The sequence below is a fragment of the Gopherus flavomarginatus genome, chromosome 5 (assembly GCF_025201925.1).
Source record: "Gopherus flavomarginatus isolate rGopFla2 chromosome 5, rGopFla2.mat.asm, whole genome shotgun sequence".
Taxonomy (NCBI): Eukaryota; Metazoa; Chordata; order Testudines; family Testudinidae; genus Gopherus; species Gopherus flavomarginatus.
This window is the reverse complement of record NC_066621.1, coordinates 135,667,799-135,686,822: the sequence shown is the minus strand read 5'-3', so window position 1 is coordinate 135,686,822 and position 19,024 is coordinate 135,667,799. Positions and strand designations below refer to the sequence as shown.

Sequence of the window (19,024 nt, the reverse complement as noted above, 5' to 3'; positions counted from 1 at the left end):
CTTGTATTTGTTTTAAACCTGTTACCTATTAATTTCATTTGGTGGCCCCTAGTTCTTGTACTATGAGAAAGAGTAAATAACACTTCCTTATTTACTTTCTCTATATCACTCATGATTTTATAGACCTCTATAATACCCTCCCTTAGTTACCTCTTTTCCAAGCTGAAAAGTCCCAGTCTATTAATCTCTCCTCATATGGAAGCCGTTCTATACCCCTAATCATTTTTGTTGCCCTTTTCTGAACCTTTTCCAATTCCAGTATATCTTTTTTGAGACGGGGCGACCACATCTGCACACAGTATTCAAGGTGTGGAAGTACCATGGATTTATATAGAGGCAATATGATATTTTTCTGTCTTATTATCTATCCCTTTCTTAATGATTCCCAACATTCTGTTTGTTTTTTTGACTGCCACTGCACATTGAGTGGATGATTTCAGATAACTATCTGCAATGACACCAAGTTCTCTTTCTTAAGTGGTTACAGCTACTTTAGACCCCATCATTGTGTATGTACAGTTGGGATTATGTTTTCCAATGTGCATTACTTTGCATTTATCAACATTAAATTTCATCTGCCATTTTGTTGCCCAGTCACTCAGTTTTGTGAAATCCTTTTGCAGCTCTTCGCAGTCTGCTTTAAAAAACTCTCCAAGAGTAAACTGGATTAGAATTTCCTTTTTTAATGTTGCTTCTACATCCATGGCACTTAGGTCTATGTTTACATTACAGCTAACACAGGATGCCTCACCCTCTGCTCTGAAACCCTTTAATGGATGTTGCATAGCATCATTTTTCACAAGGTCCCATGGGATAAGTCTCACCAATCAGTGTGCACTAAGCACAGTGCAGGGTCTTAAGGGCTAAGTGAAAATCTTAACCAAAGTAGACGTAGTTTAAATCCACATTGATGACAGTACGGAACAAAGCTGCGTAAGTCCAGCAGTTTTTCCAAAGGCATTTTTCTGAATTCCAAGTATAATGTTGTCTCAACAACACTATCAATTTTTCTGAATTTACAAGAAAAAAAAGTTTCTCAACTGCCATCCTCCATTCAACCAGGAATCTGAAAGTCAAGCTAGATTCTTTCCTTCCTATGTATCCCCATCTGTAATAAAGATGATGCAAGCCAGATGGTACAGTCACACCAGTGCTAGACACCTTTCTTCAACTTATGTCATCACCATCACCCATGTAAACCAATTATCTCCATTTGGGTTGTATAGGTGTTCAAGACTGAGAATTTGGGCCTAAATTCTAATCTTGCATACTTAAAATTAAGCACTAGAGTAAAAGTGACCTATTTTCAGAGGTGCTGGGCACCCACAAGTCTGACTCAAATCAATGGGAATCATAGGTGCTTAGTGCTTTTGAACAATCAAGACCACTTTTTTCTGGATGTCTAAAGATAAGCACTCTAGTTAGAAATCTGAGAGTAATTACAAATTGTGTTGACGCACCAATATATAACCTAGCTTGTTCTCTCTCATGTGTTGGCTCTACAGTGCTAACAGAAGTGTAGTACACTAAGTTTATTTAAGCATTTGAGGTATGCAGAAATGACAATACATCTATTAAGAAGGTGCTATTTTTTACATAATCATCTTTCATAGTTAAATTCAGTTGAGTTATAGCTGATTACAAAGTAAAATCAAATATTTTGCCAATTTTTTCCCCCCCAAGTGTTGTCTGATGAGAAAGACAAATAAACACCACTTATATCTGAACCTATTACTGCACTATGAAGAATAAAAAATATGTTGCACAAAGACTATATTTCTGGGATTGACCTCTTCCCAGGCCAAGACATTGGTTCATACCTCTCTTCCAGTATGTATTGAAGGCTACGGGATTTGGCTATGCCCTTTCTGGCCTCACTGTATGGATTGGAAGCAAGGACAGCCCAGATCAGGGAATATGGTCATTCTCCTAAGTTTCCTGATCTAAATTTTATCCTGGAATAAGAGGAATCCTTTCAAGTAAAAACTGTGGAGCGAGGGCAGAAGGAGCACGGCCAAACCTGTGATCCATGGACAAACATGAACTGTCTTTGGAATGCGCACGAAGAGATACAGCCTAAATGTGCATGACTGTGGACAGAGGTCAGGGTCTGGAATAAACTAAGTGGTGGTAACTAGATGAAATATTTAAATGTCTGGAAACTTTTTTTTTTACCTGTCATTTACAAATGTCCATGCCATTTGAACCAGTTTTTGAATTTTGTTTTTATCCCCTGAAAGAGAGAAACAAAAAAGTTTACTAAACTAAAAAGCTCAGAAAACTTAGTTTTATAAACTATTATAAATGAAAAGACTTCTTTAGAAAACTGGGATCTTTGTAATAGTCTAATCTTTTTGGGTAAATGAGCTGAAACAGATCTGTTACGGGTGCAAACCTGTTGACACTCTAACCTCATGTTTTCATATGCTCAAAGTCCCCCAAAACATTTGCCTTTTGCACTGAATTTTGAAAAATGGTAGGGGGACCTAGAATTGGTTTGTAAGTTGGAACAAATTAAATTATTTTTTTAAGTGAGTTAACAGATTTTTGGGGGGACTTTAAGGCAGTTTAAGTTAAATAGTTATTCTTTGGAGAGTGAACATGTAGCAGGAAAAGAACTTTTCACCTGGGCCTGTAGGCCTAGACAGGAAAGCATCAAGTAAGTTTCCACGTTATACCAGGCCAGGAAAAGAAAACCCTTAAGCCACTGGATTCAAATGATTTATACATAAGGCTGTGAATCTATCATGGAGGTCATGGATTCTATGACTTTCCATGACCTACGTGACTTCTGCAGCACCTGGTGTTGGTTCAGGGGCTGAGGTTCCTGGCCAACGGGAGCTGCGGCAGCCAGCGTTTGTGCCCCTCTGCCGCCTTGGAGTTGCAGGAACACAGAGCCGGGTAGAGAGCCCCTGCCAGCGCCCCCCACCCTCCCAGGCCAACTCTCCCAACACCCTGCCCAAGTTTTAGTCACAGGTATTTTTAGTACAAGTCATGGACAGGTCACAGGCCGTGACCTGTCCATGACTTTTACTAAAAATATCCGTGACTAAAACATAGCCTTATTTATACACAATAGTCATACACTGAAAAAAGTGACATGATCTCTTTAACATCTTAAAAGATTGGTTTGAGCAGAGGACTGGAAGCCAAGAATACCTAATTCTACCAGTTCTCACTCTGTGGGCTTGGAAGTCACAAGCTCTGTCCCAGTTTCCTTCTGGGAAATATGGTTAGTATTTCTCTCAAATGGTTGGTGAGTAGATTAAAGTTTCTAAAGTAGTACAAATCAAGTGTGCTATTTAAGATCTGTTGAATATTGTTCAGCAATGCAACTCTTTATATTTACCTTTGAGTTGTTTGGCATACTTGAGAAGAAACTGGTATGGATGTTCCACTTGTAAATCAAACTTTATTGTTTGCAGTAAGATTCTCTCCAGGACCATCACTTCCTCCTAGACAATATGACAAAGTAACCTTATTTCCAGTTGAATTTGTTTAGCTTCAGCTTCCAGACACTGGATATTATTATGCATTTGTCTGCTAGATTATCTTTCCCTGCGCAGGTATGTACAAGACTGTGATCAAGTCACCTCCTAGCTTTCTCTTCAGTTATTCCCTACCATTGATAGTCCTGATCTTTCAGAGGCTGAATTGCCTACCTTAAATGTTAGCATTCTGAGATTTAACTGCCCAATATGAGTTATTACTGAACCTAATTATGCTTGAATCTATTAGTTTCTTTTAAATATTCTTAACCTTTAGGGTTATTTACCAAGTGTTTACTTCAGTGAATGAAACAACTGAATCCATACTCTCACCTCCATTCTCCCACCTCATTACCTAAAATCTCCAAAACGGATTAAAACTCCATTTTTGGGTGAGCTGTTCTACATTTGGGATGGCAGATCACAAGACACAGATTTGGGCTAAGTTTCTGAAAAGTGAATAGGGGTTTTGGGTGTCTCAGTTGTGGCATATCCATCTTGATGCTTTAAAGAGGTCTGCTTTTCAGAAAGTGTTAAACACCCATCCTATGGAAAACTGAGCTCCTCTAAGGTGCCTCAAGATAGGTACCTCAAAACTGCAGCATCCAAAATCACAAGTCACTTTGAAAAATCTTTGGCCTTTGATGGTGATAGCTGAGTATCAAATAAGAAAACTGAAGCTATCACAGCAAATGCAATGGCAAAGCTAACTGCTAAATAAACTATGAAAGATAAGCAGCGTTACTCAGAAAAGTAACACCAACAACAGCACACAGTGAGATTTAAAAAACTAAGATCTCCCATAATCTTTTGAAGGTATAGCATCTAATTAAAAATAAGTCGTATTTGTCTAAAAAAAATGTGTATATACTATAGTTACAAATTAAGATCTACAACTGAAAGAAACCAGTGGCAAATTTTTTTTCCCCTAGTTCGTTTACTTTATGAATTTGACAATATTTTCTGTAGTCAATTTCACAGTTCATAATCAATCAGTTTCTCTTTTGCTGAAAACACCTTATAAGCAACAGGAAAGCTGAAACATACTTAAGTAAGTTAGACTATATACGTGGTAATATGCCAGAAAAATTTTAGGTTTATTTATCTAACTTGAAGAATAAAGTTGACAGTGCCCTTTCAAATGAGAATCCAACTTTTTTTTTTTAGCGCCGAAGAGAAATAAAGCCTGGAAATATATAGTGTAAGTATTAACTCTGCTAAAACGCTAAGTTAAGTAAAAGAATCATAAGCAGAATAAATTATTTTACCTTTGGGTCATCACCGAACTGTCCAAATTGTACATCATTTAGTAAGCTACGAGCTGTTTTGATTATATCTTTACATTTTTTTGGAGTTTCTTCAACTTTTCCTGCCAGGAAGAGACAGCAGGCTCCAGTCACCTACCAAAGAAAATTCTGTAAGAATGTCTACATTTACAATGCCGCATCTATATTAAAAAAGAATTGTGTTTTAAGTGTCAGTTTCAACAACCAGGTTATGAGATGCTGTTTCTCAGAGAACAGTTAATAGAATTAGAAGCTCAGGCAATGATTAGCACAATTTAGATTTTCCTATTTCCAAGTAAATATAACCTTTTGGAAGACAGTCTATTAAATAGCATTTTAGTTTATTTAAAGAAATACAACCAGAGGTTTTTGTCTTGGCATAGAGAGCATTGCCTCACAAGGGGGTTTAAAAACGTAATGATACACGTAATTTGTCTTTTCTTTGACTACTTAGCCCCTGCTGCAAATCAAGTTGTTACACTTTCAATTACATTAACATAACAAAATTGTAACAGCAAGATAACACATTTTAATTACATGGAAAATATGAGAACTGTGTAATACTTTAAAGCATGTCTTGTTTCTACATTAAATCATAAATCAAACAATCACATGTAATTAAAATATTCCAAATTATCCTTTTAATGACATACTTCTGCAACTCTGAAAAGCACAATATTAACAGAAAGCTTAAACATTTAAAGAAATGATATGTATAAACTATAACCGTGGCAAGATATTTCAGGGGATTATTCATATACATGAGGCTTTAGTTAAGAAATGAGGCCATCAGCCTTTCTTAATTGCCATCACTTTAAATATGCCATACTTAATTCCATGGTTGCTTTAAGAAGTCAATGCTGTAAATACTCACATATCTTGGGAACTGTTTGAAGGAATGAAACATATAAAATCGATGAAAATAAATTATTCCAGTTGCCAAAGTGTCATAGTGTCTGCGCTATACAATAAGGATTTAAACAGTATAAATCAAGTTCAAAACACAAGACATATCAGAGGAAGCCAAATCAGAGAAAAAGCCTGTTTTGAACAAATAAGCTGACTGATTCTCTAATATCTCATATTTATTTTTAAAGTTTTATAAGCAAGTGCGATGTTTTACCCAAAAAATCCCATAAAAAACACAAGGTCCCTGCCCTGAGCATTTTTTAATCTAATTCAGGTGCAGTAGACATCTAAAACAGTGTAAAAGGCATGGCTACAGAGTCAAGGTAAAGTTCACCTTGGTACAGAGGGTCCATAACACCATCTGCATGACATAAGCCCCATACCTGGCTTGGAGAAGAGTCATGGAATTTAATGATCACAACACCCAAGCAAATGGTGGAAGCACTGAGACCATTGTTTCAACTCAGACTGGGAGTACAGTCAAGAGAAGGACTTCCCCTGTGACTGACAGGTGGATTTTGCCTCCCCTTATGTCATAAACAGATAGCTAAGGGTTAATGTCTCTTTCACCTGAAGCACCTGACCAGAGGACCAATCAGGAAACCGGATTTTTTCAACTTTGGGTGGAGGGAATTTTGTGTCTAAGGTCTTTGTTTTCTGTCTGCCTGCTTTCTCTGAGCTTTGGAGAAGTAGTTCTGCTTTCTAATCTTCTGTTTCTAAGTGTAAGGACAAAGAGATCAGATAGTAAGTTATATGGTTTCTTTTCTTTGGTATTTGCATGAATATAAGTGCTGGAGTGCTTTGATTTGTATTCTTTTTGAATAAGGCTGTTTATTCAATATTCTTTTAAGCAATTGACCCTGTATTTCGTCACCTTAATACAGAGAGACCATTTGTATGTATTTTTCTTTCTTTTTATATAAAGCTTTCTTTTAAGACCTGTTGGAGTTTTTCTTTACTTCAGGGAAATTGAGTCTGTACTCACCAGGGAATTGGTGGGAGGAAGAAATCAGGGGAGATCTGTGTGTGTTGGATTTGTTAGCCTGATTTTGCATTCCCTCTGGGTGAAGAGGAAAGTGCTTTTTGTTTCCAGGACTGGGAACAGAGAGGGGGAGTCACTCTGTTTGGATTCACAGAGCTTGTGTCTGTGTATCTCTCCAGGAGCACCTGGAGGGGGGAAGGGAAAAAGGATTATTTCCCTTTGTTGTGAGACTCAAGGGATTTGGGTCTTGGGGTCCCCAGGGAAGGTTTTTCAGGGGGGACCAGAGTGCCCCAAAACACTCTAATTTTTTGGGTGGTGGCAGCAAGTACCAGGTCCAAGCTGGTAACTAAGCTTGGAGGTTTTCATGCTAACCCCCATATTTTGGACGCTAAGGTCCAAATCTGGGACTAAGGTTATGATACCTTAACTCTCCAATAACATGTGATTGCTAAGGGTTGATGTAGCTGAAATGAAATCCAACTTTAGTGAAGATCAAAACTATAAAAGCTAAGATTTTTAATGAGCAAATGAAGGAGAAAAGGGATTACTGGTATACAGAAGTGGAAAGTAGTTCCAAGTATAAGGAATGGCAAGAAGAGAAGAAGCTGAGAGCAGAAGAAAAAGACAGAATAATTAGGAGAGAATATACAGAGGGACAAAATGCACAAGAAAAGATGTAAATTCAAAAACATGCCCAAACAGAGCCTTGAAGGGAAAGATTAGGAGCTTTTAATTTCTAAAATCACCACACAACTGACAGGCCACTTCTCCTCCTTATGTTGTCACTTCATTAGTTAAGATAGTTCATTTGTTACAGAAACTAGGATTTAATTAATAGAAAATGTTCAAGTAGAAAAACATTAAACATCAAAGATGTTTAATTTAAAAAGCTTAGTGATGTTTTTGAAATAAGACTACACTGTACAAATTAATGACACAAATGCACAAGGACCACTCTTTGTATATTTTTTTTTCTGGACTTTCTAATTCATAATGCTACAATCGTACCCTGAAAATATCAACTCAAAAGGATACAGTCCCAGACGTGTTCCTACATCAAATATGAATCTGGCTCCTTCTCGGCGGTATCGTGCCTCAGTAGCTGGATCAAGTCCTTCTAATTGTGATGGTGTATGTGCCAGATCTTTTTTATCCCAGTACCAACATGGTTTTGTGTGGTCCAGGTTTGCCAAATTTACAGAAGGGCTGGAATTTTCTTTATTATCCTTCATTTATTGAAGTAGAATTGTTCCTGCTTGATAAGTTTTCAGACAATGGGTTTTCAGACAGCAGCTTCAAAATAAAAATAAAAAAAAAAAAAGTCAGGTAAAACTGCAACAGACCAACATTTTTCATCCTGAGATAAGTGATATTTTTGCTACGCACACATACACTATACATGTCACAAGGTAGAATGGAAAGATGACCTGAAAGAAGGGAAACAGTTGTGTATTTTTTGCTTATTAATGATGCATAAAAAAAGACTTGAAATTTTTTTTTGAAAAGGTATTTCATTTGTGAAAAAATCAGGTTTCATCTACACTGGTTTCCCCTAGTCACATGTGAAAAATTAAGAGAATGATGTAAATGCCAAAGTAGGGAAACTTGGGCAAATAAGTGACTACAAATCTCTTATTATACATCTCTAGCCTGATATAACACGGTCCTCGGGAGACAAAAAATCTCACCGCGTTATAGGTGAGACTGTGTTATTTCAAACTTGCTTTGGCTCCTCCCGATCCTTGTTCCCTGACCGTCCCCTCCAGAGACCCCCATCCCAAATCACCCCCAGGACACCACCCCCTATTCCCTGACTGCTCCGACCCCTATCTACCCTCTGACAGGCACTCACCGGCAGCGGTGGGAAGCGGAGCAGCCCAGCCCCATTCCGCTCCACTCTACCACCTCCCAGCCGTGGCGCTCTGCTTCCCACTGCCGGTGAGTGCGGGACGGTTGGGGAAAGGATACCACCCACACTCATCTGCGGTGGGAAGTGGAGTGACGCAGCCCACCCCACTTTGCTTTCCTTGCCCCAGTCCCAGCCATGTCACTGTGGGGTGGCTGAGAAAGGGTCCTGCATTCACCTGCAGCGGGAAGCGGAGCGCCATGGCTGGGAGCTGGCGGAGAGGAGCAGGCTGGGGCCGGGCTGCTCCGCTTCTGCCACTGCTGGTGAGTGTGGGGGGGATCCCTTCCACCAAGCCGTTTCCCCCGAGCAACATGGCTGGGGCGAGGGAAGCAGAGCGGGCTGCTCCCGGCCCCCCGCTAATCCCCCAGGCCACTCTGGGACTGCGGGGCCCCCAAAAGTGCCCTCCCACAGCTCCTCCCCCCAGACCCTGGGGGGGGAGCCCCTAATCACCCCCGAGACCCTCTGTCTCTTATCAGACTCCTCGGCCTGGCCCGGCACCCTTAACACACTGCTCAGAGCAATGTATCTGAGCTTTACCGCCTTATGTCGGGTCGCATTATATCGGGGTAGAGGTATATGCTATGACAGGTCGGTCAGGTTTACAATCTAGGGGCCGTGTTGGATTCCTAAATGCCACAAGAAGATCAGGTAGCAGCAACCACCAGATCAGCTTTTTATCATTTAAGTAAAGACAAAAAAGGAGGTTGTGATATTTCAGATATGGACCTTGTTACTGTCGTTTACACTTTTGTCACGTCAAAGTTAAGACTACTAAAATGCACTTGATATGGGACTATGTCTTAAAACCACCATCAAAAAGGATATTGTACGGAATGTGGTGGCCCACTTGGAAAGTGAAGTATTTTCCTACAAGCGTATTAAACCAGTACTTCACAGTTGCCAATGGACACCTATGAATTTCTAGGTGAAATTTAAGGTGCTAGTAACATGATTATAGGGTTAGCTGAACCTTTTGTCTCTCTCTCTTTCTCCATGGACACTTTCAAATGACAGGCCCTATGTTTTCACAGTTCTTGGGATGGAATCCCAGATTCATCCCTCTGTTAGACAGTCTCCAGGCAACAACACCCCAATCACTAACTGTGATTACTCCGCAGACCCAACTTGGGGAGCTATTTATCTATCCAAAAGAACGCTATCAGAACTATTTATCTATCTATAGGAATGCAGCAAATCAGAGAAAAGTGTTAAAACAACAACAGGCCAACATGCACAATGGTCTTACTTAATACTAAGTTAGGCTTAGCTTGACCTGCCACTTCTCAGTCTCAGGGAATCAGTGAGCACATCCCCAGCCTGTATCTGCCATCCCTAAACTTCAGTGAGTGTCTTTTTAAACCAGGTAATACCCTTTGCTCTGCATCACCTAATATTCATACAAACAACAGATTTCCACATTTTTCATAACTGGCTTCTAGGCCCTAAATTGTTTAGGAACTACCTGCTTGAAAAACCATTTCTCCCCCATGGCACAGCAACACATTGGATGGACATAAACAGGAGCCCTGCTGGTATAAATGAACTGGGGTCTGCACCAGGGCACGCCCTTCTTTGAAATCTTCACCTCACTTCCACACAGATGCTCCCCGACTTACGCAAGCATTCTGTTCCGGAACGTCTTGCGTAACTCAAATTTTGTATAAGTTGGAAACATATCTCCAATACGCAAAAATAAATAAATAAATAAATAAATAAATACCTAATTCTAGTTTAAAGAACTTTTTCTGTAAATTTAGATTTGCATAAGTCGGGACTTGCGTAAACCAGGGAGTGTCTGTATGTGGAATTCCACATCACCTCCATATTGGTGCACATAACAAAATTCATGTGGCAGGCATGGGGCTGAGGTGCTCGGAGTGTAGGTGGTGGCTCAGGAGTGGAGCTGAGGATTGGAATGCAGGGAGGTGAGGACTCCGGCTGGGCTCTGGGGTGGGGCCAAGGATGAGGGGTTTGGTGTGCAGGCTGCCCCGAGGCTACGGTGGGGAGAGAGGACTCTCCCCAGCTCCTTTTCCCAGTAGCAGCACCTGGACTGAGGTGGGGAGGGGGTGTGGGAGGAGGAGTAGAGGCATCTCTCCCTGCTGCAGCCCAGAGCACCTGCAGGGCACTTAACAGGCTGCTCTCACATAGAATGCTCTGGCTCCACACCTAGATTCCTCCACACCAAGCCCCTCCACACTTTGATCCCACCAAGCTTGGCCAACCTGTCCATACTTGGTGCAGAGAGGCAGGACCTCAAAGTGTTTCTGGGGCAGGCCCAGCCCTTGTGCTGTGTCAGGTGCAGCCTCACTGTCATGTTGCGGATGGGGGGAGCTGCAAGGTGATTGCCTACCGTTGTGCAGCCAGTTGCTTGTGCTCCCCACTACTATGCTGGAGCCTCCACATTTATTGATAAAATAAAATTTGCAGAATTCTAAAATATAGTGTGCAGCATTTTTCATTTTTTAGTGCAGAATTCCCTCAGGAGTAAAACTCTCAATCCTTTGTTTCAAGATGTTTCCCACCAAAACCAAGACAGACAAAAATTGGTACACTCAACATTTTAATAATATTAAACTAAGCTTTCTTTTAAAAATTGTCTTTATACATCACAAAAGGCACCATGAGCTCATTCCTACCCTCCTTAATACAGTGCCTTCAAACATAAAGCAGTTTATACAGCGAAACTGCTCTTAGAAAACCTCCTGCCTCATAGCCAGCAAAGAATATTGATTTAATCCAATGTACAGTCTTGACTGTCCTTTTCCTACCTGTGACACAAATAACACAACCGAACCGAAAAGCAGTGTTATGTTTTTTATGACACCAGGCTCCCTCAAACAGGAGAATTCAGGGAGAAGCCGAACTAAGTAAGAGAAACAACGCACAAGGCCGACTAGCACGGTAGCCGTGTTTGCACACGTATTTCCACACAGCCCCTCCCCAACTCCACTGTCTTCCACACCCCACCTCTGTTAGTCTGTAAGGTGCCACAGGATTCTTTGCTGCTTTTACAGATCCAGACGAACACGGCTACCCCTCTGATACTATTCCACACCCCAGGCTCTCAACCACTCAGCCCCGTGCCTGCGCCCACCCCGCCGCCCCAATCTCCCGCTGCCTCAGGGCCACCGACCCCGACATTTTTTGGCCAGGATCTCAGTTTGCGCCTCACTCCATACCCAACCGCCTGGCCACAGCATCCCCCGCCACTATCACAGCCGCTTCTCCTCAGCGCCCCGGCCCTCGCTCTAGACCCAGGAGTCCCCTCCCCGCGGCACTCTAGTCCCCATTCACCCAGCCCCGAGGCCCTCGTCACCGCCAATACCACTCTGAGAGACGCCCCCCTCGAGAAACACTCACGTATGGAGCACGCGAGAGTCCCACAACACAGCGCGCCCACTAACGACGACGAGACCTTAGCTCCCTGCGCGCCGCCATCTTGGGAATCGGACCAAGTCGTTCCCGTACGTCACTGCGTCAGCGTCGCGAGGGCACGGCGCCCACGTTCCCACCACCCAATGAGAATCAAAGCCATAGCTCTAACTTCCACCCTTCTCCCTCACACGCTGAGTAGAACAGGTTTGTGCGCACCCTACCGCGGTAGTGTCGAGGAAGACCAATCAGGTAGCAGAATCGAGAGGATTGCAGGCCACTTCAACCAATAGGAATCGAAAGTGGTAGGGTGAATTCTCACCAACCGGGAGTGGCCTGGCCCCCTGTCCCTGTTTCCGCTACTCCCAGTGGGTGAGCGACAGGGGCGGTGGCGAGGGGGCGGCCTATGGGATTCGTTGGCTGTGGCAGAGCTGCGGGCGGGCTCGCTGTGTGGGTGCGGGTCAGCCAATGGCGGCCGCGGGGTGGGATCAGTGGGCGGGCCGGGTGTCGGGAGTGTGGGGCTCGGGTTAGCTCGGCCACCACCTCCCCCCTTCCCCGGGCAGCGGACGGTGTCCGGTGAGAAACGTGGGCGACTCCGCGCTGTTTCCAAGAGGAGGAGCCGTCGCGGTCTCGCGGGAGGTAGGGACCCACCGGCCCCTCCGTCCTCGTTTTCTTTCGGGGGGCAGCCCCCCGCCCGCTCACCCCTTGGCTGGGCATGGGGCGCTACCCCCTCACATCACCTGTCCCCCGCAGGGGCCAGCCTCCCCGGGGAGCAACTCTCTCCTCCTTCCCCGGACACATCCGCTCAGCGCCCAGGCCTCGCCCCCCCACCGCCACTCTGAGCTCACTACTCCCCGTGACTGACTCTCTCTCAGCTGCCGCCCTCATCTCTCCTAGGGGTGCCTTGACCTCACCCCATCCTCAGTGTCACCTTCCCTCCGGTGCGGGAGCGGCTTCGCCCGCCCGTTTCCTCTGCTGGGAGCGCCCCGTCCTCGTGCGCTGATCGCTGAAAACCTGCTTCCCGCACCCGCCGTCTTGGTGGGACAGGCTTGTCCTCCCCCTTCCCATCCGCCCCGCCTTTCTCCTCTCGTCTGTTCCTCTCGCGCACCCACTCGCAGCTCCCTCTTCTCATCCCTCTCCTACTCTCACCCCGATTCCTTCTGCGGGTGCTGCAACCCTCCGGCCGCGGACCCACCACTCCACCTTGCTCCTCTCATGGGAATCACTACACTGCTCTGTCCCCCATTTTGCCTTTTCTCTTCTGCTTCCCACTTGCTGTCTTTCTGGAAGGAGACAACACTGACCGATATGGGCAGCACTTCATCACATGTGCTGCCGCTCTCCCACTTGCTGCTTGTCTATTTCCCACTCCCAGTGTCTTGTTAGGGGAGGAGAGAAAAACATTACATCCCAAGCCCACATGCTGCTCACTGCCCTGTATCTATGTGTGGGTGTTCTGCTTTAATACCCATTCGTAGTCTCTGGAGGTATGAAATTTTCTTCACTTTTATGAAAACTGGAGGCAACTAAATCCACTTCCTCTCATTCATCTTCCTTCCCTTGCTCCTCCTTCCAAAAAAGTGATAGCAAAGGTAAAGAGTGAAAGTAAACAAATTGCTTAACTTGATTTCTCCATGATGTTATTTCTCCTATTTTGATCATAGGGGTCACATGTTTTAAAAATGGTTAAATCAGCTCCCACTTCCTCTTTGGTTTCCATAATTCTCCCACACCTCCACTTCTCTGGTTCCTGGTTAATAGGCAGGAGGAGGTTGCTCAGATTCACTGATCAATAACTTAACATTGGTGTGTACCATTTTAAGCACTTTTTTGTTCTCTCTTCTCCCATCCACTTTGTGGCTTTTTATTTTATTTTATTTCATTTTTTGTAAAAGAATTAAGCCCAACAACGGAAAGACTCTGAATGATTTAAGCAAAGTATCTTTTAAATTGATTGATCTGCTGGGGTATTAGTTCTCCATGAGTCTGTATGTTGCAGCCTTCCCAAATCAGTACTGAAGCTGCTGCTGAAACTGATTCCAGGTGAAGCTGTTTCTGCGACTTCCTTTCCTGCTCAAAACAGATTGGTTTAGACTAAAGTATCGCTTGAAAAAAATATAAAGATGAATTCATACTGCTGTTCTCTTTCACAGTAAAATGGTTGGCTCTAATCTTCCCAAATGTGCCATTTTACCTGTGAAATAAACACTTCTCTTCCCTTTTTCTCCTCCCAAGTCTGTGATGTTCAGTCCATGTTTCAGACTGATGACTTAACTTAGGTTTCAGTAGCTGGCAAAGAGGGGAAAAGCCTGTGTTCTCAAGGAAGGGGAAAGGGCTTTTTTTCCTTATTAAGATGACCTAATGGAGAAATGTACTGTTTTTTCAGAGGAATAGTCTTGTCAATAAATAGCAGAATACTTGCATTTTATTGTACTATACATTGAATATATTTTACTCTTTAATTTGTTTTTGAAAACAACATAGTATAAAGAAGCTACTCTAGGTATATGGATGAATGTGATGTTTCAGATATTATCCATATGTCTGGCTCCTAATTAAAACTAGACAGCCGCTCAGTAAACTACAAATACACAGATAATATGTCTTCAGGGGCAAAAAGGGTGTGTTTTATCAATCGTGTTAACTCAGTCAGGTTAATTTAATACGACAACTTTGGACATGCTAGTTTGCATTTTAACAGGCCTTTTCAATTGTGTTAATTGGATTGAGCTAACACAATTGAAAAACATACCCTTTTGCCTGTTAAAGCAGGGCCAGACATAGTTTTAGGATTTCAGCCAAAATGTAAGCACATAAAATCAAAATACTCACATGTCCAAGTAAAGGTGGACTGAGTTACAGACTGCATGCAGAGCTGAATTTCCCAAAGTTCTCTCTGCTCACAAATATTGTATTTATTTTAACAACAACAACAAAATGTAAAGTCACTGTCTATCCATATATATGAGATGCATGCATCTTTATTAGCATTATTGTTCCATATTTGTATAGTACAAGAATGTGTGATTAGAATTAGGAAGATTTCCCTACCAGATCCATAGTGCAGATTGCACTGAATTGTACATTTAAAGCAGGTTTTAAATCAATTAATCAAACGTTAAACTTTACACAGATGCTTATGTAGACTTGTCTCACTGTTGTTAAAAAACTATGTCAATGTATGCTCACAAGGGGCCAAATTAAGGTTGCACAGGCAATGTTCATTTTTGGATATAATACACTACAGTATGATTGTGTCACATGTACATTCACAGATGTTTAAACTTTTATCAAGATGTGTTTTTACTCTAATCTAGTTGAAGTTTGAATTAAAGTTATATATATGAATGCGTTTTGAATGAATTAGATGTATATATTGTGGGTGGTTGTATTTTGGAAGTAAAAGGGAGTTGTGCATATAAGGTGCATTTAGCATAATGACATGTAGGATCTGTATACTACAACATTGTCTCCCATCATTGGCCATGACAACATGATCCAGTTGATTGGGTCTTGGAGTGGGAGTCAGAGGCCTGGGCTCTGTAGCCAACTGTACCACTGACCTGCTGCATGAGCTTGGATAAATCACTTCATTTCATTTTACAGGTGGAGAAATGGAGGCAGAGAGAGGCTAATGACACCTATCCTTATTTATAAATGATTAGAGAAGAAAGTGTGGTGACCTGGGTACGCTAGGCTGACTGTTAGGAGAGGCAGAGGCAAACCAAGACAAAAGGAATAACTTTACATTTTTAGAACTTTAAAGGAAAACTTCGACAATGTATCAGGAGCGTAAATACTATAGAACATTACCAAAGATTGTTTATAATAATAAACTATAGGTTACCAACTCATTAGCCTTTGTGAACTTGTACACACTTTGCAGTTAGTACCAAATGTATTGTTCTTCACAAGAACAAAATAAATTACAATATACTGTGTCCCTTCAGAGCAGAATCAACGTTTCCTGTCCTTGGCTGTAAGTATAACTCCACTCTTGCTGTCCTGATTTTTGCTTCTCTTAATCTGGAAGTGCTTCTTAGGTTCAATGTTATTGTGCTATACCTCTTTAATGGAGTTTATCCACAAGCAGGGTGTTTTCACCTAGAGGGCCCTCACTTGTCCATTAGGCACTTTTGAACAGTATTTTTTCAATAGATGTTCAGTCGTTCTCTGTTCACACACTCTAAGTCAGCGGTGGGTGACCTGCCGCTGTAAACAAACTATCTGGCCGCCTCCCAGCAGATTACCCTGATAGGCCACATACAGGCCGGTGGTTGCCCACCATGGCTCTAGGTCCTTTGTTGATGAGTTGCTTGTTTTTTGCTTCCAGGATCTGTTTGTATCTAACACAGCTTTTTAGTCAATTTCCTTTTTCACAAATTATATTTCCTTTCAGTTTTTTCCCTTGATACTTGCTCTCTGGTAAGCCTGTAGATTTTTATTTCCCCTCTACTTCCCTTCTCTAACAGTATCTGCTCATGTACCCAGGTCTGGTTTTTTCCACCCACTTGTCCGGATCTAAAACCTTTAGTATTTTCCTTTTTCCCTCCATCTCAGTTCCGAGTCCCCTACTTGTAGTCTCCTGTTCTTCTATTCTATCATCTTACCCCCTACCCAGGCTCCCGTTCATGAGCTACCTCAACATCTCGATTCTTCTCCTTCTCTAACAGCTTTTTCCAACTGCTCCTTCGGGTGGATTCTGAACGCCCTCCCCAACTCGAGTTGCTGTCTCATGCGCCCTCATTCTCACCCTCCAGGACAGCATTCTGTGTGGCTGCATTGCAACTGGAGCAGGTGCTAGTGTCAGGGTGTGGGTTACTACAAAAGCAGTACGTGAGAGCTAAGTTGTTATGTATGAAGTAGTGGTTTATATGTCTTTTGAAGTGATTGTGTTGACAAGAAATGCATTTGAGAAACCTTAACTCTTGGGTAACAAATGTTTTTTGTGTGAGACTCTTCATATCTCACTTCCTGAACTGCCCCCTTCTGAAGTGACAAAAGCAATTTCATGGGGTGATGATGGTTAGTGGTTTTGAATGGCTTTTTCATAAGGAGTAATATTTTCACTGGCTTAGGTGAACAGTTGTCACCTTCAGTAGGAGGTGGGGAAGGATATTGTCTGTCAGGAGACAAGGCTTGAAAGTCCACTTGCTTATTTGTAACAAACAACTGATGTTCCCCCTGCAAGTGGAAAACAGCTTAAAAACACTACTACTCTCCCCCGAAAAAGAACTTGCTCATCAATTCAGAGAAAAAAGTTACTTTCTCTAATATTAACTAATCCAATGTTGTCTTCCTGAGTGGCATCTGACGATAGCACCTAGTAGAAAATCCCAGTATTGTGGGAATCAAGGGCTGTTACTGGGTATTTCTTTGGACGTGGTTGGTTCTCCCCACTCTCCAATGTTTCGAATAGTCTTCTGGCTTAAAGTATCTGGTAAACTTCTCAAGCATTGATCAAGAGATGCTGGATTTGCCAGTATGTCTATCCCATCAATAAATATAGTCAGACTTCATTAATCTTACAACGTCAGACTTCTTGATTAGTAATAGTACTTTCTGAGGGTAAACGCATAGATATTTTGTACCTGGCAAGACAGTATTGTCAAGACACCATTCTGCTTGATTTCAATTAGTTAATGCTAAGAAGTACTAATCAAATCCCTTTTGAGGCCTGTTTATTGGGAACTGTAATTGTGGTATTGAGACAGAATTATTCTCTCAACTTGGTAAAACCCAAGTAGAAAATTGTGAATTGTCCTTTGTCAGCAGGTGTTGAATTTGTGTCTCAGTACATATATAGACCACCTCTCTGTTTGGCTGATGTATTATCATTTTTTAAAATGCATTTGATTCTAGTAACTTCATTTGATGTTGATTTCTGAAGGCTGGTTACTTCTGAGGGCTTGTTTACACATGCAGTGCATCTGGTGAAGATGCTCTGTGCTGATGAGAGCTCTTATCAGCATAAGAAAGCCACCTCCATGAGAGGCAAAGTAAAGTGTTCAAAGTTAGATGATATCCAAAGTTAGTGTTGCTCATGCAACCTTAATTTGACTCCCTGGGTTGAGTTCCAGATTTTAATGAGGATTTGCTCTAGTGGTTATAGATCCTTCTGACTCTGTAATCACTGCATGACTTCATCCCTGTCTACTTTTTTCCACTTCCCCCTTTCCAGCTCTTGCCCTTTTCCCCTCTGCTCCAGTGCAGCCCCGAACACATCTCTACTCTTCCTCTGCTCTAATCCAGCCCACACCCTGACTTCTGTCCCCCTCCTCCTCTGTTTCTGTCCAACCCACCCACCTCAGCTGCTGTCTGCCTCCATTTCTCAACCCTCTGGTCCTGTTCTTTCCCCTCTCTGCTGCACCCCATGCTATGGTTTCTACAACTTCTCGACCTTCCCTCCTCCCTCCCAATCCACCTGCATTCCTGTCAGGAACACCTTCCTTCTGCTTCTTGCACCAGCAAAAGGGGCATCCAGAGCAGAGGAGAGACAATCTTGCTACTCTCAGTTCCAGTGTCCTGCTTCAGAGTGGAATCTGGCAGTCATCAGTTGCAGGGAAAATCCTTCTCAGCCCCTCTAGTCTTGGGCTGGAGCAGGGGTCTCAAACTCAAGTGACCACGAGGGCCACGTGAGGACTAGTACATTGGCCTAAGGGCTGCATTACTGACACCTCGGCCCTGCCCCCTCTCCACCCTTCCATGGGGCCCTGCCCCTGCCCCCATTCCAACCCCTTCCCTGAAATCCCCACCCCAACTCTGCCCCTTTCCTGCCCCCAGGGGCCGCAGGAGGGGTGTGAGGTGTGGCAGGGGCTCAGGGCAGGGAGTTGGGATGAGGGGTGCAGGAGGGGTGAGGGGTGTGGCAGGGGCTTAGGGCAGTGGGTTGGGGTGTGGGGTGCAGGAGGGGTGAGGGGTGTGGCAAGGGGGCAGGGGATTGGGGTACAGGAGGGGTGCGGAATAGGTCAGGGCAGGGGATCGGGGTGCAGGAGGGGTGCGGCGGTGGCTCAGGGCAGTGGGTTGGGGTGTGGGGTGCAGGAGGGGTGAGGGGTGTGGCAAGGGGCAGGGGATCGGGGTACAG

At 43.2% G+C, this 19,024-nt stretch overlaps 2 protein-coding genes across 6 annotated transcripts in view; one reads left to right on the top strand and one right to left on the bottom strand.

The window, feature by feature from the left end:
* CCNK (cyclin K) overlaps positions 1–12,964 on the bottom strand; it is a 31,385-nt gene extending 18,421 nt beyond the window's left edge. The window contains exons 1-6 of one of the 2 annotated variants that reach the window (XM_050954167.1): positions 12,875–12,964; positions 7,701–7,958; positions 5,649–5,730; positions 4,757–4,888; positions 3,350–3,455; positions 2,176–2,233 (exon numbers count right to left, since the gene is read on the bottom strand). In XM_050954167.1, the coding sequence (XP_050810124.1) occupies positions 2,176–2,233; positions 3,350–3,455; positions 4,757–4,888; positions 5,649–5,730; positions 7,701–7,897 (575 nt within the window). In that variant the 5' untranslated portion in view covers positions 7,898–7,958; positions 12,875–12,964. Of the gene's footprint in view, positions 1–2,175; positions 2,234–3,349; positions 3,456–4,756; positions 4,889–5,648; positions 5,731–7,700; positions 7,959–11,931; positions 12,155–12,874 lie in introns of those variants that run through there. The other variant, XM_050954166.1, reaches the window with a different exon arrangement.
* The window catches only part of SETD3 (SET domain containing 3, actin histidine methyltransferase), a 74,750-nt gene continuing 67,949 nt past the window's right edge, over positions 12,224–19,024 (top strand). Inside the window, exons 1-2 of one of the 4 annotated variants that reach the window (XM_050954157.1) lie at positions 12,496–12,582; positions 15,550–15,662. The gene's annotated coding sequence lies outside the window, so the exon portion shown is untranslated. Of the gene's footprint in view, positions 12,316–12,394; positions 12,583–15,549; positions 15,663–19,024 lie in introns of those variants that run through there. The other 3 variants (XM_050954160.1, XM_050954161.1, XM_050954159.1) reach the window with 3 other exon arrangements.